A 23,044-nucleotide genomic window follows, 5' to 3' on the forward strand; every position below is an offset into this window, starting at 1 on the left:
GACATGATGAGTTTAATAAGTTTCATTGTTTAAAACAACATGAACCTTAGATGTTGTAGCTTGGATTCCCTTGCATAGACAGAATACTAGAGGATTAGACGTCTTGAAAAGTGCATTTATTTGTTTGTTTGGCATCATACAGTCCATCACAAATAAGGGATGAATATTTTCATTAAACAAGTGGGAATACAGCGGTGCAGAAAATGGATGGATGGATTACAGTAATAAGCAAAACCTACTTGAAAATAAGAACAAAAATACATTACAATTAGTTACTTTACAAACAAAATCAATCATTTGATAACAGATATTTTTATAAAGCCTAACTATACCTGAAAGGTATTTATCATCTTCCAGATTTTTGGGCCACATTTGTAACACATCATTTTCTAAAATCAAGGCAATTTTCATGTTTCAAAAAAGCAATGTAAAAAAAATATAAAATGTATTATTTTAAACCCTAACCAATCTGGCACGATGAGAAAAACATAAATGCCCCCATATTTAATCATGGGTTATTAGAGTAGTGTGAAGAAACTGGACTTGAAATAATTTGGCTGCATCTTTTGTGCAATCGTTTGACAATATTTTAGAGACGCTTTAGTGTTCATTTGTTAAATGACACCTCATAAGTAGACTTTTGTGAGTCTTTGGTTTTATCTACGACCACTTTCACTACAACACCGGTAGGTATGACAGCTGCTGCAACCTTCCCAAACGCAACCACTGCATCTAGAGCAGTATTTCTGGCTGCAGCAGCAACAGGGGCAACTTGCACAGTGTCCTGAACTCCTTCTGCCCCTGTTGCAGCACAAGAAGTTGTGCCTGGTCCTGCAACCAAAGTTCCACCTGAGGTTGGGCCATTTTGCGCTGCCAATGGAGCTAAACCACTGTTGGCTGCAGCCGCACCAGTCCCAGCACTCAGAGCCGCCGCCGTGCCCAAGGAAGCCCCCACAACTACGGAAGCGGCGAGAGCAACACCTCCGACACTACTAACCTGCACAAGAGAATCCAAAGCTCCCTCTTTCACACTCTCTGCTTCGGAGCCAGCAATGACTCCTATACCAGCGCCGATAAGTCCCCCAGCAGCTGCCCCGATAGCCAAAGCGGTCTTTCCCGAGGCTGCGGCAACTACGGCGCTCACAGCTCCGGCGGCAGACGCTCCGGTAAGCTGAGCAGCAACGAGGCCAACGGCACTCCCCGCAAGATGTGCCGAGAGGGCAGCTGTCAAGGGGACGGCGACGCCAAAGGCGACCCCGATTGCCAGGCCTACAGCGCCGGCAGCCACTATGCGCTTCAAGTTAGCCATTAACTTTGAAGAGGGAGCAACCTTTTGCGTAGAGGCTCCATTGCATCCTTTACGCTCGCTTTTCTGATCTTGCCTCTGCGGCAACTTCCTCTTCCTGATGCTTTGAGAAACAGGCTTACTTTCTTCATTGTCAGTCTCCAATTCCATTTCTTGCTTCCTTTTCTGCTCTTTCCTGATCGCTGCCTCTGCCTCTTTAAACATAGCGTTGGTGTAAAACTCAGTTTCGCTCTTCTTCCCCATCTTGTCGACCTTCATCATGAGTTCTTGAACCTGCGTCGCATTACCGTAGTTTTCCTTATTGTTAAACACGTGGTACCTGCCCCCGCATTTGTCAATGAGCTCTCGAAGACCATCAGGACTCTCTTCTAGGTATTCATCGAACTCCATGCCTTCAAGAGAATCTCCCTTGGTAAAGAGAACTATTGTGTGGGATTTGACAGCGTCATCTCCAAATATTTTAGCCAGATGGTTGACAGCCTGGGCCTCGTAATCTGTGTAACGTCCAATGGGCACCACCAAGAGAAAAGCATGGGGCCCAGGAGCGGTAAGATACAGACATTTAGCCATTTCTGTATGAATCTCCTCCTCAGTGAGGTGAGTGTCCCCAAAGCCTGGAATGTCAACCACCGTAATCTTCCTCATTCTCTTCTGCTCATCATCAAAAGCACGATCAGTGCTCCCAGACTGGCATTTCCGGGTCACTGAGCTGCCACTCAACTTTGCCAGGAACTTTTTTTGGCCCAAAATGGTGTTAGCTGATGAGCTCTTGCCAGATCCTGTGTTCCCAACCAGAACCAGCCTGATTTCTTCAAGCTCTGCGATGCCCATCATGTCAACTGGCTGGTGCCGTTCTGCACTCTGCGACGGCAAAGCTGCACAAAACGTGTTAAAAGTCGTTCATATCTGGAATGAACCTGCTTATTGTAAATTTCAGGAAATGGGAGATTGCTGCACTTTGAGGGAAATAAAAAACAGTCTTGCTTACACAAGTCTTCAAATAAAAAAGGCTTCCTCCAAGCTGTTTGCGTGTCACTCCCGGACCTCGGTTGAAGTTTACTGCAATATTCACACAATTAAACAAATGAGAATTAAACATTGTACAGGCTGGGAATAAATTAGCATATAGGTACTTAATTGGAGTCATAATATATATACAGAGCACATCAAAATAATCCCAAACTTATATGTAATCTTTTCTCTACTCTGTGGAAACAATGATTGGAGTTTAGTGCTTTTTTTTCCTATGCGCACCAGCCAAGCACCGCGCCTTGTCCTTCGTGAACCACATTCTTCAAAGGTCAAACGTGTCCCCAAAATAGCGGATTCGTGAAAGATGAAGCGCGAAGTGGCGAGGGATCACTGTAGAAATGATTGCGCAATGCAGGCGTAACCCTCGTCTCCTTAGCCTCCCCAAATACTTCAAAATTAAGTATGATCGAACTTAAAATGGCAACTTTTGCTGGCAATACCGAAAGCGAAACGAGCCACCTTAGGACGTAGCAACTAGCATTATGTCGAAAGACGCTGCAAGTTATCAAAATCACGGTACATCATTACAATATGTATAAATTACTTTACCCCGGTCTTGTTACGTCGACATATGCCAGTAGTTAAAACTGCTTGCAGGTCGTTCGAGGTGAGACTGACGTTGTTTGCATCACCCACTTCTTTCAATGCGTAGTCGTGGTAAAAAAATAAATAAAAAAAATAAAAAATGCATGGTCCACCCCTCGACACACATTGGCTGACAAACAGGCACATCGACGCTGCGCCACGCAAACAAGTTTAGTCTTAAAACGGTCACTTTTTAATTCCATTTCATCCAAAATAAATGGCTTGGTCATTCTGTGGTGATAATATGCTTCTGCTGAATTTCATCGGGCTAAACAGAGATACATTTGCACATCCTAAGGAGATTCGAATCTAATGCATGAGCTGACATTGGTATTGTAAGAAAGGTACAGGTAATGTAGATTACGGTTATTTAGATGTGCATTTTATCACAAAAGTAGTTTTGGTTACCTCATTGAGCTAGATAATGGGTGGGGGGGAAACACATTTTTGCAAACACAGGCTTGCTTTAGCCTTTCACAGTATACATTGAATCTCACCCTGCTGAAAAAATAAATACATCAATAATCAGCATGTTTTTGTTGCGTTTTTGTGCTTTCGCCAGCAAGTGCACAACCAAACACCTGAACATTTGAACCGCACTTGGCAAATGTAACACACTGATCAAATGCTTATGTCCCATAAATAGAAATTAAAAATAGAATTGGGACACCTGAATCATTTCTGTCTCTTGCCTACCGATGACATGATGAGTTTAATAAGTTTCATCGTTTAAAACAACATGAACCTTAGATGTTGTAGCTTGGATTCCCTTGTATAGACATAATACTAGAGGATCAGACGTCTTGAAAAGTGTATTTATTTGTTTGTTTGGCATCATACAGTCCATCACAAATAAGGGATGAATATTTTCATTAAACAAGTTGGAATACAGCGGTACAGAAAATGGATAAATGGATTACAGTAATAAGCAAAACCTACTTGAAAATAAGAACGAAAATACAGAAATTTCATGAGTTACTTTACAAACAAAATCAATCATTTGATTACAGTTTTTTTTTTATAAAGCTTATACTGTTCCTGCAGCCAAAGTTCCAGCACCAGCCCCAGCACTCAGAGCCCCCACAACTGCGGAAGCGGCGAGAGCAACACCTCCGACACTACTAACCTGCAAAAGAGAATCCACAACTCCCTCTTTCACACTCTTTGCTTTGAAGCCAGCAATTACTCCTATACCACCGCCGATAACTCCCCCAGCAGCTGCCCCGATAGCCACAGCCGGGCATGCGGCAACTGCGGCGCACACAGCTTCGGCGACAACGACGCCAAAGGCGACCCCGATTGCCACGCCTACAGCGCCGTCAGCCACTATGCGCTTCAATATACCCATTAACTTTGAAGAGGGAGCAAGCTTTTGCATCCTTTTCTTCAAGGCTCCATTGAATCCCTTATGCTCGCTTTTCTGATCTTTCCTCTGCTGCAACTTGCTTTGACGAACAGTCTCCAATTCCATTTTTTGCTGACTTTTCTGCTCTTCCCTGATCGCTGCCTCTGCCTCTTCAAAGATAGCGTTGGTATAAAACTCTTTTCCGCTCTTCTTCACCATCTTGTCGACCTTCATCATGAGTTCTTGAACCTGCGTCGCATTACCGTAGTTTTCCTTATTGTTAAACACGTGGTACCTGCCCCCGCATTTGTCAATGAGCTCTCGAAGACCATCAGGACTCTCTTCTAGGTATTTATCAAACTCCTTGCCTTTAAGAGAATCTCCCTTGGTAAAGAGAACTATTGTGTGGTATTTGACAGCGTCATCTCCAAATATTTTAGCCAGATGGTTTACAGCCTGGGCCTGGTAATCTGTGTAACGTCCAATGGGCACCACCAAGACAAAAGCATGGGGCCCAGGAGGGGTAAGATACAGACCTTGAGCCGTTTCTGTATAAATCTCCTCCACAGTGAGGTGAGTGTCCCCAAAGCCTGGCATGTCAACCACCGTAATCTTCCTCATTCTCTTCTGGTCATCATCAAAAGCACGATCAGTGCTCTCAGACTGGCATTTCCGGGTCACTGAGCTGCCACTCAACTTTGCCAGGAACTTTTTTTGGCCCAAAATGGTGTTCCCTGATGAGCTCTTGCCAGATCCTGTGTTCCCAACCAGAACCAGCCTGATTTCTTTAAACTCTGCGTTGCCCATCGTGTCAACTGGCTCGTGCCGTTCTGCACTCTGCGATGGCAAAGCTGCACAAAACGTGTTAAAAGTCGTTAATATCTGGACTGAACCTGCTCATTGTAAATTTCAAGAAATGGGAGATTGCTGCACTTTGAGGGAAATAAAAAACAGTCTTGCTTACACAAGTCTTCACACAAAAAAGGCTTCCTCCAAGCTGTTTGCGTGTCACTCCCGGACCTCGGTTGAAGTTTACTGCAATATTCACACAATTAAACAAATGAAAATTAAACATTGTACAGGCTGGGAATAAATTAGCATATAGGTACTTAATTGGAGTCATAATATATATACAGAGCACATGAAAATAATCCCAAACATTTTTGATATAATCTTTTCTCTACTCTGTGGAAACAATGATTAGAGTTTAGTGCTTTTTTTCCTATGCGCACCAACCAAGCACCGCGCCTTGTCCTTCGTGAACCACATTCTTCAAAGATCAAACTTGTTTTACCGTTATGTATAAATCCGCAAAGTGGCGAGGGATCACTGTAGAAATGATTGCGCAATGCAGGCGTAACCCTCGTCTCCTTAGCCCCCCCAAATACTTCAAAATTAAGTATGATCGAACTTAAAATGGCAACTTTTGCTGGCAATACCGAAAGCGAAACGAGCCACCTTAGGACGTAGCAACTAGCATTACGTCGAAAGACGCTGCAAACGATCAAAATCACGGTACATCATTACAATATGTCTAAATTACTTTACCCCGGCCTTGTTACGTCGACATACGCCTGTAGTTAACACTGCTTGCAGGTCGTTTGACGTGAGACTGACGTTGTTTGCGTCACCCACTTCTTTTAATGCGTAGTCGTGGTCATAAAACATTAAACAAATATGGTGTCAGGGGGGCGGCTCGGTGGCGCACTGGGTAGCACGTCCGCCTCACAGTTAGGAGGGTGCGGGTTCGATTCCACCTCCGGCCCTCCCTGTGCGGAGTTTGCATGTTCTCCCCGAGCCAGCGTGGGTTTTCTCCGGGCACTCCGGTTTCCTCCCACATCCCAAAAACATGCTTGGTAGGCCGATTGATCACTCCAAATTGTCCCTAGGTGTGAGTGCGAGTGCGAATGGTTGTTTGTCTCTGTGTGCCCTGTGATTGGCTGGCAACCGGCAACCGGGCTACTGCCCGATGACGGCTGGGATAGGCTCCAGCACGCCCGCGACCCCCGTGGGGACTAAGCGGTTCAGAAAATGGATGGATGGATGGATGGATGGTGTCAGGGTTTTCCAGGTTACCTTTATCGTACGATTATATTGGAATACAACCTGTAATAAATAACCTAGCTAGATTAGTTTCATGCTTATATTGGAATGAAACCTGTGATAAATAACCTAGCTTGTCCCATCCTACCCAAAGTCGTAAATCACCCCTTGCTATGTTTTGACTAGAGGTCAAGGGCTTTCTCTATTCAGTCCATTCTTACCCCCACCCTGTTTCTCTCAATAAAAATGCTCTTGCAGGAGCCGAGAGTCAGAGCTCCATTCGATCATCGCTGTACGCACAGCGACGAATGGACTCTCCACCTGCAGGTGTCCAAAAGGACTTACTTGTCTCCCGTGTGGTTCTTGCAAAATAAGTTGGAATGAGCGAAACCACCCCTCGACACACATTGGCTGACAAACAGGCACATCGACGCTGCGCCACGCAAACAAGTTTAGTCTTAAAACGGTCACTTTTTAATTCCATTTCATCCAAAATAAATGGCTTGGTCATTCTGTGGTGATAATATGCTTCTGCTGAATTTCATCGGGCTAAACAGAGATACATTTGCACATCCTAAGGAGATTCGAATCTAATGCATGAGCTGACATTGGTATTGTAAGAAAGGTACAGGTAATGTAGATTACGGTTATTTAGATGTGCATTTTATCACAAAAGTAGTTTTGGTTACCTCATTGAGCTAGATAATGGGTGGGGGGGAAACACATTTTTGCAAACACAGGCTTGCTTTAGCCTTTCACAGTATACATTGAATCTCACCCTGCTGAAAAAATAAATACATCAATAATCAGCATGTTTTTGTAGCGTTTTTGTGCTTTCGCCAGCAAGTGCACAACCAAACACCTGAACATTTGAACCGCACTTGGCAAATGTAACACATTGATAAAATGCTTATGTCCCATAAATAGAAATTAAAAATAGAATCGGGACACCTGAATCATTTCCGTCTCCCGATGACATGATGAGTTTAATAAGTTTCATTGTTTAAAACAACATGAACCTTAGATGTTGTAGCTTGGATTCCCTTGCATAGACAGAATACTAGAGGATTAGACGTCTTGAAAAGTGCATTTATTTGTTTGTTTGGCATCATACAGTCCATCACAAATAAGGGATGAATATTTTCATTAAACAAGTGGGAATACAGCGGTGCAGAAAATGGATGGATGGATTACAGTAATAAGCAAAACCTACTTGAAAATAAGAACAAAAATACATTACAATTAGTTACTTTACAAACAAAATCAATCATTTGATAACAGATATTTTTATAAAGCCTAACTATACCTGAAAGGTATTTATCATCTTCCAGATTTTTGGGCCACATTTGTAACACATCATTTTCTAAAATCAAGGCAATTTTCATGTTTCAAAAAAGCAATGTAAAAAAAATATAAAATGTATTATTTTAAACCCTAACCAATCTGGCACGATGAGAAAAACATAAATGCCCCCATATTTAATCATGGGTTATTAGAGTAGTGTGAAGAAACTGGACTTGAAATAATTTGGCTGCATCTTTTGTGCAATCGTTTGACAATATTTTAGAGACGCTTTAGTGTTCATTTGTTAAATGACACCTCATAAGTAGACTTTTGTGAGTCTTTGGTTTTATCTACGACCACTTTCACTACAACACCGGTAGGTATGACAGCTGCTGCAACCTTCCCAAACGCAACCACTGCATCTAGAGCAGTATTTCTGGCTGCAGCAGCAACAGGGGCAACTTGCACAGTGTCCTGAACTCCTTCTGCCCCTGTTGCAGCACAAGAAGTTGTGCCTGGTCCTGCAACCAAAGTTCCACCTGAGGTTGGGCCATTTTGCGCTGCCAATGGAGCTAAACCACTGTTGGCTGCAGCCGCACCAGTCCCAGCACTCAGAGCCGCCGCCGTGCCCAAGGAAGCCCCCACAACTACGGAAGCGGCGAGAGCAACACCTCCGACACTACTAACCTGCACAAGAGAATCCAAAGCTCCCTCTTTCACACTCTCTGCTTCGGAGCCAGCAATGACTCCTATACCAGCGCCGATAAGTCCCCCAGCAGCTGCCCCGATAGCCAAAGCGGTCTTTCCCGAGGCTGCGGCAACTACGGCGCTCACAGCTCCGGCGGCAGACGCTCCGGTAAGCTGAGCAGCAACGAGGCCAACGGCACTCCCCGCAAGATGTGCCGAGAGGGCAGCTGTCAAGGGGACGGCGACGCCAAAGGCGACCCCGATTGCCAGGCCTACAGCGCCGGCAGCCACTATGCGCTTCAAGTTAGCCATTAACTTTGAAGAGGGAGCAACCTTTTGCGTAGAGGCTCCATTGCATCCTTTACGCTCGCTTTTCTGATCTTGCCTCTGCGGCAACTTCCTCTTCCTGATGCTTTGAGAAACAGGCTTACTTTCTTCATTGTCAGTCTCCAATTCCATTTCTTGCTTCCTTTTCTGCTCTTTCCTGATCGCTGCCTCTGCCTCTTTAAACATAGCGTTGGTGTAAAACTCAGTTTCGCTCTTCTTCCCCATCTTGTCGACCTTCATCATGAGTTCTTGAACCTGCGTCGCATTACCGTAGTTTTCCTTATTGTTAAACACGTGGTACCTGCCCCCGCATTTGTCAATGAGCTCTCGAAGACCATCAGGACTCTCTTCTAGGTATTCATCGAACTCCATGCCTTCAAGAGAATCTCCCTTGGTAAAGAGAACTATTGTGTGGGATTTGACAGCGTCATCTCCAAATATTTTAGCCAGATGGTTGACAGCCTGGGCCTCGTAATCTGTGTAACGTCCAATGGGCACCACCAAGAGAAAAGCATGGGGCCCAGGAGCGGTAAGATACAGACATTTAGCCATTTCTGTATGAATCTCCTCCTCAGTGAGGTGAGTGTCCCCAAAGCCTGGAATGTCAACCACCGTAATCTTCCTCATTCTCTTCTGCTCATCATCAAAAGCACGATCAGTGCTCCCAGACTGGCATTTCCGGGTCACTGAGCTGCCACTCAACTTTGCCAGGAACTTTTTTTGGCCCAAAATGGTGTTAGCTGATGAGCTCTTGCCAGATCCTGTGTTCCCAACCAGAACCAGCCTGATTTCTTCAAGCTCTGCGATGCCCATCATGTCAACTGGCTGGTGCCGTTCTGCACTCTGCGACGGCAAAGCTGCACAAAACGTGTTAAAAGTCGTTCATATCTGGAATGAACCTGCTTATTGTAAATTTCAGGAAATGGGAGATTGCTGCACTTTGAGGGAAATAAAAAACAGTCTTGCTTACACAAGTCTTCAAATAAAAAAGGCTTCCTCCAAGCTGTTTGCGTGTCACTCCCGGACCTCGGTTGAAGTTTACTGCAATATTCACACAATTAAACAAATGAGAATTAAACATTGTACAGGCTGGGAATAAATTAGCATATAGGTACTTAATTGGAGTCATAATATATATACAGAGCACATCAAAATAATCCCAAACTTATATGTAATCTTTTCTCTACTCTGTGGAAACAATGATTGGAGTTTAGTGCTTTTTTTTCCTATGCGCACCAGCCAAGCACCGCGCCTTGTCCTTCGTGAACCACATTCTTCAAAGGTCAAACGTGTCCCCAAAATAGCGGATTCGTGAAAGATGAAGCGCGAAGTGGCGAGGGATCACTGTAGAAATGATTGCGCAATGCAGGCGTAACCCTCGTCTCCTTAGCCTCCCCAAATACTTCAAAATTAAGTATGATCGAACTTAAAATGGCAACTTTTGCTGGCAATACCGAAAGCGAAACGAGCCACCTTAGGACGTAGCAACTAGCATTATGTCGAAAGACGCTGCAAGTTATCAAAATCACGGTACATCATTACAATATGTATAAATTACTTTACCCCGGTCTTGTTACGTCGACATATGCCAGTAGTTAAAACTGCTTGCAGGTCGTTCGAGGTGAGACTGACGTTGTTTGCATCACCCACTTCTTTCAATGCGTAGTCGTGGTAAAAAAATAAATAAAAAAAATAAAAAATGCATGGTCCACCCCTCGACACACATTGGCTGACAAACAGGCACATCGACGCTGCGCCACGCAAACAAGTTTAGTCTTAAAACGGTCACTTTTTAATTCCATTTCATCCAAAATAAATGGCTTGGTCATTCTGTGGTGATAATATGCTTCTGCTGAATTTCATCGGGCTAAACAGAGATACATTTGCACATCCTAAGGAGATTCGAATCTAATGCATGAGCTGACATTGGTATTGTAAGAAAGGTACAGGTAATGTAGATTACGGTTATTTAGATGTGCATTTTATCACAAAAGTAGTTTTGGTTACCTCATTGAGCTAGATAATGGGTGGGGGGGAAACACATTTTTGCAAACACAGGCTTGCTTTAGCCTTTCACAGTATACATTGAATCTCACCCTGCTGAAAAAATAAATACATCAATAATCAGCATGTTTTTGTTGCGTTTTTGTGCTTTCGCCAGCAAGTGCACAACCAAACACCTGAACATTTGAACCGCACTTGGCAAATGTAACACACTGATCAAATGCTTATGTCCCATAAATAGAAATTAAAAATAGAATTGGGACACCTGAATCATTTCTGTCTCTTGCCTACCGATGACATGATGAGTTTAATAAGTTTCATCGTTTAAAACAACATGAACCTTAGATGTTGTAGCTTGGATTCCCTTGTATAGACATAATACTAGAGGATCAGACGTCTTGAAAAGTGTATTTATTTGTTTGTTTGGCATCATACAGTCCATCACAAATAAGGGATGAATATTTTCATTAAACAAGTTGGAATACAGCGGTACAGAAAATGGATAAATGGATTACAGTAATAAGCAAAACCTACTTGAAAATAAGAACGAAAATACAGAAATTTCATGAGTTACTTTACAAACAAAATCAATCATTTGATTACAGTTTTTTTTTTATAAAGCTTATACTGTTCCTGCAGCCAAAGTTCCAGCACCAGCTCAAGCCCTCAGAGCCCTCACAACTGCGGAAGCGGCGAGAGCAACACCTCCGACCTTACTAACCTGCACAAGAGCATCCCAAGCTCCCTCTTTCACACTCTTTGCTTTGAAGCCAGCAATTACTCCTATACCACCGCCGATAACTCCCCCAGCAGCTGCCCCGATACCCACAGCTCCGGCGACACCGATGCCAAAGACGACCCCGATTGCCACGCCTACAGCGCCGGCAGCCACTATGCGCTTCAATATACCCATTAACTTTGAAGAGGGAGCAAGCTTTTGCATCCTTTTCTTCAAGGCTCCATTGAATCCCTTATGCTCGCTTTTCTGATCTTTCCTCTGCTGCAACTTGCTTTGACGAACAGTCTCCAATTCCATTTTTTGCTGACTTTTCTGCTCTTCCCTGATCGCTGCCTCTGCCTCTTCAAAGATAGCGTTGGTATAAAACTCTTTTCCGCTCTTCTTCACCATCTTGTCGACCTTCATCATGAGTTCTTGAACCTGCGTCGCATTACCGTAGTTTTCCTCATTGTTAAACACGTGGTACCTGCCCCCGCATTTGACAATGAGCTCTCTAAGACCATCAGGACTCCCTTCTAGGTATTCATCAAACTCCATGCCTTTAAGAGAATCTCCCTTGGTAAAGAGAACTATTGTGTGGGATTTGACAGCGTCATCTCCAAATATTTGGGCCAGATGGTTGACAGCCTGGGCCTCATAATCTGTGTAAGGTCCAATGGGCACCACCAAGAGAAAAGCATGGGGCCCAGGAGCGGTAAGATACAGACATTGAGTCATTTCTGTATAAATCTCCTCCTCAGTGAGGTGAGTGTCCCCAAAGCCTGAAATGTCAACCACCGTAATCTTCCTCATTCTCTTCTGCTCATCATCAAAAGCACGATCAGTGCTCCCAGACTGGCATTTCCGGGTCACTGAGCTGCCACTCGACTCTGCCAGGAACTTTTCTTGGCCCAAAATGGTGTTAGCTGATGAGCTCTTGCCAGATCCTGTGTTACCAACCAGAACCAGCCTGATTTCTTCAAGCTCTGCGATGCCCATCATGTCAACTGCCTGGTGCCGTTCTGCACTCTGCGACGGCAAATCTGCACAAAACGTGTTAAAAGTCGTTCATATTTGGAATGAACCTGCCCATTGTAAATGTTAGCATGCAACAACATGCACTATATTCTGTCACAAATTTGGAGCCAGCAGTATAGTGTACAGATATATAATTATAATTACAGTTTTAACCATCCCATGTTAGACTTAAAACATACTTAAACATTATAAATTGATTTCTTCAAGTATTTCTTAATACATTTGAGGAAATGGGAGATTGGTTCACTTTGAGGGAAATAAAAAACAGTCTTGCTTACACATGTCTTCACACAAAATCTCCTCCTCAGTGAGGCGAGTGTCCCCAAAGCCTGGCATGTCAACCACCGTATAGTTCCTCATTCTCTTCTGGTCATCATCAAAAGAACGATCAGTGCTATCAGACTGGCATTCCCGGGTCACTGAGCTGCCACTCAACTTTGCCAGGAACTTTTGGCCCAAAATGGTGTTCCCCGATGAGCTCTTGCCAGATCCTGTGTTCCCAACCAGAACCTGCCTGCTTTCTTTAAACTCTGCGTTGCCCATCGTGTCAACTGGCTCGTGCCGTTCTGCACTCTGCGACGGCAAATCTGCACAAAACGTGTTAAAAGTCGTTCATATTTGGAATGAACCTGCCCATTGTAAATGTTAGCATGCAACAACATGCACTATATTCTGTCACAAATTTGGAGCCAGCAGTATAGTGTACAGATATATAATTATAATTACAGTTTTAACCATCCCATGTTAGACTTAAAACATACTTAAACATTATAAATTGATTTCTTCAAGTATTTCTTAATACATTTGAGGAAATGGGAGATTGGTTCACTTTGAGGGAAATAAAAAACAGTCTTGCTTACACATGTCTTCACACAAAATCTCCTCCTCAGTGAGGCGAGTGTCCCCAAAGCCTGGCATGTCAACCACCGTATAGTTCCTCATTCTCTTCTGGTCATCATCAAAAGAACGATCAGTGCTATCAGACTGGCATTCCCGGGTCACTGAGCTGCCACTCAACTTTGCCAGGAACTTTTGGCCCAAAATGGTGTTCCCCGATGAGCTCTTGCCAGATCCTGTGTTCCCAACCAGAACCTGCCTGCTTTCTTTAAACTCTGCGTTGCCCATCGTGTCAACTGGCTCGTGCCGTTCTGCACTCTGCGACGGCAAATCTGCACAAAACGTGTTAAAAGTCGTTCATATTTGGAATGAACCTGCCCATTGTAAATGTTAGCATGCAACAACATGCACTATATTCTGTCACAAATTTGGAGCCAGCAGTATAGTGTACAGATATATAATTATAATTACAGTTTTAACCATCCCATGTTAGACTTAAAACATACTTAAACATTATAAATTGATTTCTTCAAGTATTTCTTAATACATTTGAGGAAATGGGAGATTGGTTCACTTTGAGGGAAATAAAAAACAGTCTTGCTTACACATGTCTTCACACAAAATCTCCTCCTCAGTGAGGCGAGTGTCCCCAAAGCCTGGCATGTCAACCACCGTATAGTTCCTCATTCTCTTCTGGTCATCATCAAAAGAACGATCAGTGCTATCAGACTGGCATTCCCGGGTCACTGAGCTGCCACTCAACTTTGCCAGGAACTTGCCCAAAATGGTGTTCCCCGATGAGCTCTTGCCAGATCCTGTGTTCCCAACCAGAACCGGCCTGCTTTCTTTAAACTCTGCGTTGCCCATCGTGTCAACTGGCTCGTGCCGTTCTGCACTCTGCGATGGCAAAGCTGCACAAAACGTGTTAAAAGTCGTTAATATCTGGACTGAACCTGCTCATTGTAAATTTCAAGAAATGGGAGATTGCTGCACTTTGAGGGAAATAAAAAACAGTCTTGCTTACACAAGTCTTCACACAAAAAAGGCTTCCTCCAAGCTGTTTGCGTGTCACTCCCGGACCTCGGTTGAAGTTTACTGCAATATTCACACAATTAAACAAATGAAAATTAAACATTGTACAGGCTGGGAATAAATTAGCATATAGGTACTTAATTGGAGTCATAATATATATACAGAGCACATGAAAATAATCCCAAACATTTTTGATATAATCTTTTCTCTACTCTGTGGAAACAATGATTAGAGTTTAGTGCTTTTTTTCCTATGCGCACCAACCAAGCACCGCGCCTTGTCCTTCGTGAACCACATTCTTCAAAGATCAAACTTGTTTTACCGTTATGTATAAATCCGCAAAGTGGCGAGGGATCACTGTAGAAATGATTGCGCAATGCAGGCGTAACCCTCGTCTCCTTAGCCCCCCCAAATACTTCAAAATTAAGTATGATCGAACTTAAAATGGCAACTTTTGCTGGCAATACCGAAAGCGAAACGAGCCACCTTAGGACGTAGCAACTAGCATTACGTCGAAAGACGCTGCAAACGATCAAAATCACGGTACATCATTACAATATGTCTAAATTACTTTACCCCGGCCTTGTTACGTCGACATACGCCTGTAGTTAACACTGCTTGCAGGTCGTTTGACGTGAGACTGACGTTGTTTGCGTCACCCACTTCTTTTAATGCGTAGTCGTGGTCATAAAACATTAAACAAATATGGTGTCAGGGGGGCGGCTCGGTGGCGCACTGGGTAGCACGTCCGCCTCACAGTTAGGAGGGTGCGGGTTCGATTCCACCTCCGGCCCTCCCTGTGCGGAGTTTGCATGTTCTCCCCGAGCCAGCGTGGGTTTTCTCCGGGCACTCCGGTTTCCTCCCACATCCCAAAAACATGCTTGGTAGGCCGATTGATCACTCCAAATTGTCCCTAGGTGTGAGTGCGAGTGCGAATGGTTGTTTGTCTCTGTGTGCCCTGTGATTGGCTGGCAACCGGCAACCGGGCTACTGCCCGATGACGGCTGGGATAGGCTCCAGCACGCCCGCGACCCCCGTGGGGACTAAGCGGTTCAGAAAATGGATGGATGGATGGATGGATGGTGTCAGGGTTTTCCAGGTTACCTTTATCGTACGATTATATTGGAATACAACCTGTAATAAATAACCTAGCTAGATTAGTTTCATGCTTATATTGGAATGAAACCTGTGATAAATAACCTAGCTTGTCCCATCCTACCCAAAGTCGTAAATCACCCCTTGCTATGTTTTGACTAGAGGTCAAGGGCTTTCTCTATTCAGTCCATTCTTACCCCCACCCTGTTTCTCTCAATAAAAATGCTCTTGCAGGAGCCGAGAGTCAGAGCTCCATTCGATCATCGCTGTACGCACAGCGACGAATGGACTCTCCACCTGCAGGTGTCCAAAAGGACTTACTTGTCTCCCGTGTGGTTCTTGCAAAATAAGTTGGAATGAGCGAAACCACCCCTCGACACACATTGGCTGACAAACAGGCACATCGACGCTGCGCCACGCAAACAAGTTTAGTCTTAAAACGGTCACTTTTTAATTCCATTTCATCCAAAATAAATGGCTTGGTCATTCTGTGGTGATAATATGCTTCTGCTGAATTTCATCGGGCTAAACAGAGATACATTTGCACATCCTAAGGAGATTCGAATCTAATGCATGAGCTGACATTGGTATTGTAAGAAAGGTACAGGTAATGTAGATTACGGTTATTTAGATGTGCATTTTATCACAAAAGTAGTTTTGGTTACCTCATTGAGCTAGATAATGGGTGGGGGGGAAACACATTTTTGCAAACACAGGCTTGCTTTAGCCTTTCACAGTATACATTGAATCTCACCCTGCTGAAAAAATAAATACATCAATAATCAGCATGTTTTTGTAGCGTTTTTGTGCTTTCGCCAGCAAGTGCACAACCAAACACCTGAACATTTGAACCGCACTTGGCAAATGTAACACATTGATAAAATGCTTATGTCCCATAAATAGAAATTAAAAATAGAATCGGGACACCTGAATCATTTCCGTCTCCCGATGACATGATGAGTTTAATAAGTTTCATTGTTTAAAACAACATGAACCTTAGATGTTGTAGCTTGGATTCCCTTGCATAGACAGAATACTAGAGGATTAGACGTCTTGAAAAGTGCATTTATTTGTTTGTTTGGCATCATACAGTCCATCACAAATAAGGGATGAATATTTTCATTAAACAAGTGGGAATACAGCGGTGCAGAAAATGGATGGATGGATTACAGTAATAAGCAAAACCTACTTGAAAATAAGAACAAAAATACATTACAATTAGTTACTTTACAAACAAAATCAATCATTTGATAACAGATATTTTTATAAAGCCTAACTATACCTGAAAGGTATTTATCATCTTCCAGATTTTTGGGCCACATTTGTAACACATCATTTTCTAAAATCAAGGCAATTTTCATGTTTCAAAAAAGCAATGTAAAAAAAATATAAAATGTATTATTTTAAACCCTAACCAATCTGGCACGATGAGAAAAACATAAATGCCCCCATATTTAATCATGGGTTATTAGAGTAGTGTGAAGAAACTGGACTTGAAATAATTTGGCTGCATCTTTTGTGCAATCGTTTGACAATATTTTAGAGACGCTTTAGTGTTCATTTGTTAAATGACACCTCATAAGTAGACTTTTGTGAGTCTTTGGTTTTATCTACGACCACTTTCACTACAACACCGGTAGGTATGACAGCTGCTGCAACCTTCCCAAACGCAACCACTGCATCTAGAGCAGTATTTCTGGCTGCAGCAGCAACAGGGGCAACTTGCACAGTGTCCTGAACTCCTTCTGCCCCTGTTGCAGCACAAGAAGTTGTGCCTGGTCCTGCAACCAAAGTTCCACCTGAGGTTGGGCCATTTTGCGCTGCCAATGGAGCTAAACCACTGTTGGCTGCAGCCGCACCAGTCCCAGCACTCAGAGCCGCCGCCGTGCCCAAGGAAGCCCCCACAACTACGGAAGCGGCGAGAGCAACACCTCCGACACTACTAACCTGCACAAGAGAATCCAAAGCTCCCTCTTTCACACTCTCTGCTTCGGAGCCAGCAATGACTCCTATACCAGCGCCGATAAGTCCCCCAGCAGCTGCCCCGATAGCCAAAGCGGTCTTTCCCGAGGCTGCGGCAACTACGGCGCTCACAGCTCCGGCGGCAGACGCTCCGGTAAGCTGAGCAGCAACGAGGCCAACGGCACTCCCCGCAAGATGTGCCGAGAGGGCAGCTGTCAAGGGGACGGCGACGCCAAAGGCGACCCCGATTGCCAGGCCTACAGCGCCGGCAGCCACTATGCGCTTCAAGTTAGCCATTAACTTTGAAGAGGGAGCAACCTTTTGCGTAGAGGCTCCATTGCATCCTTTACGCTCGCTTTTCTGATCTTGCCTCTGCGGCAACTTCCTCTTCCTGATGCTTTGAGAAACAGGCTTACTTTCTTCATTGTCAGTCTCCAATTCCATTTCTTGCTTCCTTTTCTGCTCTTTCCTGATCGCTGCCTCTGCCTCTTTAAACATAGCGTTGGTGTAAAACTCAGTTTCGCTCTTCTTCCCCATCTTGTCGACCTTCATCATGAGTTCTTGAACCTGCGTCGCATTACCGTAGTTTTCCTTATTGTTAAACACGTGGTACCTGCCCCCGCATTTGTCAATGAGCTCTCGAAGACCATCAGGACTCTCTTCTAGGTATTCATCGAACTCCATGCCTTCAAGAGAATCTCCCTTGGTAAAGAGAACTATTGTGTGGGATTTGACAGCGTCATCTCCAAATATTTTAGCCAGATGGTTGACAGCCTGGGCCTCGTAATCTGTGTAACGTCCAATGGGCACCACCAAGAGAAAAGCATGGGGCCCAGGAGCGGTAAGATACAGACATTTAGCCATTTCTGTATGAATCTCCTCCTCAGTGAGGTGAGTGTCCCCAAAGCCTGGAATGTCAACCACCGTAATCTTCCTCATTCTCTTCTGCTCATCATCAAAAGCACGATCAGTGCTCCCAGACTGGCATTTCCGGGTCACTGAGCTGCCACTCAACTTTGCCAGGAACTTTTTTTGGCCCAAAATGGTGTTAGCTGATGAGCTCTTGCCAGATCCTGTGTTCCCAACCAGAACCAGCCTGATTTCTTCAAGCTCTGCGATGCCCATCATGTCAACTGGCTGGTGCCGTTCTGCACTCTGCGACGGCAAAGCTGCACAAAACGTGTTAAAAGTCGTTCATATCTGGAATGAACCTGCTTATTGTAAATTTCAGGAAATGGGAGATTGCTGCACTTTGAGGGAAATAAAAAACAGTCTTGCTTACACAAGTCTTCAAATAAAAAAGGCTTCCTCCAAGCTGTTTGCGTGTCACTCCCGGACCTCGGTTGAAGTTTACTGCAATATTCACACAATTAAACAAATGAGAATTAAACATTGTACAGGCTGGGAATAAATTAGCATATAGGTACTTAATTGGAGTCATAATATATATACAGAGCACATCAAAATAATCCCAAACTTATATGTAATCTTTTCTCTACTCTGTGGAAACAATGATTGGAGTTTAGTGCTTTTTTTTCCTATGCGCACCAGCCAAGCACCGCGCCTTGTCCTTCGTGAACCACATTCTTCAAAGGTCAAACGTGTCCCCAAAATAGCGGATTCGTGAAAGATGAAGCGCGAAGTGGCGAGGGATCACTGTAGAAATGATTGCGCAATGCAGGCGTAACCCTCGTCTCCTTAGCCTCCCCAAATACTTCAAAATTAAGTATGATCGAACTTAAAATGGCAACTTTTGCTGGCAATACCGAAAGCGAAACGAGCCACCTTAGGACGTAGCAACTAGCATTATGTCGAAAGACGCTGCAAGTTATCAAAATCACGGTACATCATTACAATATGTATAAATTACTTTACCCCGGTCTTGTTACGTCGACATATGCCAGTAGTTAAAACTGCTTGCAGGTCGTTCGAGGTGAGACTGACGTTGTTTGCATCACCCACTTCTTTCAATGCGTAGTCGTGGTAAAAAAATAAATAAAAAAAATAAAAAATGCATGGTCCACCCCTCGACACACATTGGCTGACAAACAGGCACATCGACGCTGCGCCACGCAAACAAGTTTAGTCTTAAAACGGTCACTTTTTAATTCCATTTCATCCAAAATAAATGGCTTGGTCATTCTGTGGTGATAATATGCTTCTGCTGAATTTCATCGGGCTAAACAGAGATACATTTGCACATCCTAAGGAGATTCGAATCTAATGCATGAGCTGACATTGGTATTGTAAGAAAGGTACAGGTAATGTAGATTACGGTTATTTAGATGTGCATTTTATCACAAAAGTAGTTTTGGTTACCTCATTGAGCTAGATAATGGGTGGGGGGGAAACACATTTTTGCAAACACAGGCTTGCTTTAGCCTTTCACAGTATACATTGAATCTCACCCTGCTGAAAAAATAAATACATCAATAATCAGCATGTTTTTGTTGCGTTTTTGTGCTTTCGCCAGCAAGTGCACAACCAAACACCTGAACATTTGAACCGCACTTGGCAAATGTAACACACTGATCAAATGCTTATGTCCCATAAATAGAAATTAAAAATAGAATTGGGACACCTGAATCATTTCTGTCTCTTGCCTACCGATGACATGATGAGTTTAATAAGTTTCATCGTTTAAAACAACATGAACCTTAGATGTTGTAGCTTGGATTCCCTTGTATAGACATAATACTAGAGGATCAGACGTCTTGAAAAGTGTATTTATTTGTTTGTTTGGCATCATACAGTCCATCACAAATAAGGGATGAATATTTTCATTAAACAAGTTGGAATACAGCGGTACAGAAAATGGATAAATGGATTACAGTAATAAGCAAAACCTACTTGAAAATAAGAACGAAAATACAGAAATTTCATGAGTTACTTTACAAACAAAATCAATCATTTGATTACAGTTTTTTTTTTATAAAGCTTATACTGTTCCTGCAGCCAAAGTTCCAGCACCAGCCCCAGCACTCAGAGCCCCCACAACTGCGGAAGCGGCGAGAGCAACACCTCCGACACTACTAACCTGCAAAAGAGAATCCACAACTCCCTCTTTCACACTCTTTGCTTTGAAGCCAGCAATTACTCCTATACCACCGCCGATAACTCCCCCAGCAGCTGCCCCGATAGCCACAGCCGGGCATGCGGCAACTGCGGCGCACACAGCTTCGGCGACAACGACGCCAAAGGCGACCCCGATTGCCACGCCTACAGCGCCGTCAGCCACTATGCGCTTCAATATACCCATTAACTTTGAAGAGGGAGCAAGCTTTTGCATCCTTTTCTTCAAGGCTCCATTGAATCCCTTATGCTCGCTTTTCTGATCTTTCCTCTGCTGCAACTTGCTTTGACGAACAGTCTCCAATTCCATTTTTTGCTGACTTTTCTGCTCTTCCCTGATCGCTGCCTCTGCCTCTTCAAAGATAGCGTTGGTATAAAACTCTTTTCCGCTCTTCTTCACCATCTTGTCGACCTTCATCATGAGTTCTTGAACCTGCGTCGCATTACCGTAGTTTTCCTTATTGTTAAACACGTGGTACCTGCCCCCGCATTTGTCAATGAGCTCTCGAAGACCATCAGGACTCTCTTCTAGGTATTTATCAAACTCCTTGCCTTTAAGAGAATCTCCCTTGGTAAAGAGAACTATTGTGTGGTATTTGACAGCGTCATCTCCAAATATTTTAGCCAGATGGTTTACAGCCTGGGCCTGGTAATCTGTGTAACGTCCAATGGGCACCACCAAGACAAAAGCATGGGGCCCAGGAGGGGTAAGATACAGACCTTGAGCCGTTTCTGTATAAATCTCCTCCACAGTGAGGTGAGTGTCCCCAAAGCCTGGCATGTCAACCACCGTAATCTTCCTCATTCTCTTCTGGTCATCATCAAAAGCACGATCAGTGCTCTCAGACTGGCATTTCCGGGTCACTGAGCTGCCACTCAACTTTGCCAGGAACTTTTTTTGGCCCAAAATGGTGTTCCCTGATGAGCTCTTGCCAGATCCTGTGTTCCCAACCAGAACCAGCCTGATTTCTTTAAACTCTGCGTTGCCCATCGTGTCAACTGGCTCGTGCCGTTCTGCACTCTGCGATGGCAAAGCTGCACAAAACGTGTTAAAAGTCGTTAATATCTGGACTGAACCTGCTCATTGTAAATTTCAAGAAATGGGAGATTGCTGCACTTTGAGGGAAATAAAAAACAGTCTTGCTTACACAAGTCTTCACACAAAAAAGGCTTCCTCCAAGCTGTTTGCGTGTCACTCCCGGACCTCGGTTGAAGTTTACTGCAATATTCACACAATTAAACAAATGAAAATTAAACATTGTACAGGCTGGGAATAAATTAGCATATAGGTACTTAATTGGAGTCATAATATATATACAGAGCACATGAAAATAATCCCAAACATTTTTGATATAATCTTTTCTCTACTCTGTGGAAACAATGATTAGAGTTTAGTGCTTTTTTTCCTATGCGCACCAACCAAGCACCGCGCCTTGTCCTTCGTGAACCACATTCTTCAAAGATCAAACTTGTTTTACCGTTATGTATAAATCCGCAAAGTGGCGAGGGATCACTGTAGAAATGATTGCGCAATGCAGGCGTAACCCTCGTCTCCTTAGCCCCCCCAAATACTTCAAAATTAAGTATGATCGAACTTAAAATGGCAACTTTTGCTGGCAATACCGAAAGCGAAACGAGCCACCTTAGGACGTAGCAACTAGCATTACGTCGAAAGACGCTGCAAACGATCAAAATCACGGTACATCATTACAATATGTCTAAATTACTTTACCCCGGCCTTGTTACGTCGACATACGCCTGTAGTTAACACTGCTTGCAGGTCGTTTGACGTGAGACTGACGTTGTTTGCGTCACCCACTTCTTTTAATGCGTAGTCGTGGTCATAAAACATTAAACAAATATGGTGTCAGGGGGGCGGCTCGGTGGCGCACTGGGTAGCACGTCCGCCTCACAGTTAGGAGGGTGCGGGTTCGATTCCACCTCCGGCCCTCCCTGTGCGGAGTTTGCATGTTCTCCCCGAGCCAGCGTGGGTTTTCTCCGGGCACTCCGGTTTCCTCCCACATCCCAAAAACATGCTTGGTAGGCCGATTGATCACTCCAAATTGTCCCTAGGTGTGAGTGCGAGTGCGAATGGTTGTTTGTCTCTGTGTGCCCTGTGATTGGCTGGCAACCGGCAACCGGGCTACTGCCCGATGACGGCTGGGATAGGCTCCAGCACGCCCGCGACCCCCGTGGGGACTAAGCGGTTCAGAAAATGGATGGATGGATGGATGGATGGTGTCAGGGTTTTCCAGGTTACCTTTATCGTACGATTATATTGGAATACAACCTGTAATAAATAACCTAGCTAGATTAGTTTCATGCTTATATTGGAATGAAACCTGTGATAAATAACCTAGCTTGTCCCATCCTACCCAAAGTCGTAAATCACCCCTTGCTATGTTTTGACTAGAGGTCAAGGGCTTTCTCTATTCAGTCCATTCTTACCCCCACCCTGTTTCTCTCAATAAAAATGCTCTTGCAGGAGCCGAGAGTCAGAGCTCCATTCGATCATCGCTGTACGCACAGCGACGAATGGACTCTCCACCTGCAGGTGTCCAAAAGGACTTACTTGTCTCCCGTGTGGTTCTTGCAAAATAAGTTGGAATGAGCGAAACCACCCCTCGACACACATTGGCTGACAAACAGGCACATCGACGCTGCGCCACGCAAACAA

The 23,044-nt window shown here is 44.1% G+C and overlaps 3 protein-coding genes across 8 annotated transcripts; all 3 read right to left on the minus strand.

Moving 5' to 3' along the window:
- Positions 1–94: 94 nt before the first annotated feature.
- LOC125984129 (GTPase IMAP family member 7-like) lies at positions 95–7,140 on the minus strand. 6 transcript variants are annotated; one of them, XM_068653465.1, is made up of 4 exons: positions 6,586–7,122; positions 5,233–5,303; positions 889–2,181; positions 95–831 (listed from the first exon to the last, which is right to left on the minus strand). In XM_068653465.1, exons 1-4 carry the CDS (start codon positions 6,717–6,719, stop codon positions 608–610), a joined length of 1,722 nt encoding a protein of 573 aa, XP_068509566.1. In that variant the 5' UTR covers positions 6,720–7,122; the 3' UTR covers positions 95–607. The 6 variants fall into 6 exon arrangements, with proteins under 6 accessions (XP_068509566.1, XP_068509565.1, XP_068509567.1 ...); XM_068653464.1 differs by having other exon boundaries at positions 95–2,181; positions 6,586–7,124; XM_068653466.1 differs by lacking the exons at positions 5,233–5,303; positions 6,586–7,122 and adding exons at positions 2,295–2,365; positions 2,888–3,491 and having other exon boundaries at positions 95–2,181.
- Positions 7,141–7,379: 239 nt separating this feature from the next.
- LOC137841056 (uncharacterized) lies at positions 7,380–10,776 on the minus strand. The gene is made up of 3 exons (XM_068653471.1): positions 10,173–10,776; positions 9,580–9,650; positions 7,380–9,466 (listed from the first exon to the last, which is right to left on the minus strand). Exon 3 carries the CDS (start codon positions 9,423–9,425, stop codon positions 7,893–7,895), a length of 1,533 nt encoding a protein of 510 aa, XP_068509572.1. The 5' UTR covers positions 9,426–9,466; positions 9,580–9,650; positions 10,173–10,776; the 3' UTR covers positions 7,380–7,892.
- Positions 10,777–11,009: 233 nt separating this feature from the next.
- LOC125984099 (uncharacterized) lies at positions 11,010–23,002 on the minus strand. Its single transcript, XM_068653443.1, has 11 exons — positions 22,869–23,002; positions 21,516–21,586; positions 20,235–21,402; positions 18,578–18,648; positions 16,894–18,464; positions 15,584–15,783; positions 14,231–14,301; positions 13,812–14,117; positions 13,230–13,538; positions 12,648–12,956; positions 11,010–12,374 (listed from the first exon to the last, which is right to left on the minus strand). The coding sequence occupies exons 1-11, from the start codon at positions 23,000–23,002 to the stop codon at positions 11,272–11,274; spliced, it is 5,313 nt and encodes a 1,770-aa protein (XP_068509544.1). The 3' UTR covers positions 11,010–11,271.
- Between the last annotated feature and the right edge of the window lie 42 nt (positions 23,003–23,044).

This window comes from Syngnathus scovelli, chromosome 16, assembly GCF_024217435.2.
Source record: "Syngnathus scovelli strain Florida chromosome 16, RoL_Ssco_1.2, whole genome shotgun sequence".
Classification (NCBI taxonomy): domain Eukaryota; kingdom Metazoa; phylum Chordata; class Actinopteri; order Syngnathiformes; family Syngnathidae; genus Syngnathus; species Syngnathus scovelli.

What these genes read in the sequence shown, in the direction of transcription:
- LOC125984129 (XM_068653464.1), bottom strand. Translation starts at nt 6,719, where the DNA reads ATGTGTGTCGAGGGGTGGTTTCGCTCATTCCAACTTATTTTGCAAGAA. An exon ending in ACAGCGATGATCGAATGGAG is followed by an intron (nt 5,304 to 6,585) that starts CTCTGACTCTCG and finishes TGAATATTGCAG; the next exon opens with TAAACTTCAACCGAGGTCCG. An exon ending in TTTTTTGTGTGAAGACTTGT is followed by an intron (nt 2,182 to 5,232) that starts GTAAGCAAGACT and finishes CGTTTTGTGCAG; the next exon opens with CTTTGCCGTCGCAGAGTGCA.
- LOC137841056 (XM_068653471.1), bottom strand. Translation starts at nt 9,425, where the DNA reads ATGATGGGCATCGCAGAGCTTGAAGAAATCAGGCTGGTTCTGGTTGGG.
- LOC125984099 (XM_068653443.1), bottom strand. Translation starts at nt 23,002, where the DNA reads ATGTGTGTCGAGGGGTGGTTTCGCTCATTCCAACTTATTTTGCAAGAA. An exon ending in TTGGCTGCAGGAACAGTATA is followed by an intron (nt 18,649 to 20,234) that starts AGCTTTATAAAA and finishes TGAATATTGCAG; the next exon opens with TAAACTTCAACCGAGGTCCG. An exon ending in TTTTTTGTGTGAAGACTTGT is followed by an intron (nt 14,118 to 14,230) that starts GTAAGCAAGACT and finishes CGTTTTGTGCAG; the next exon opens with CTTTGCCATCGCAGAGTGCA.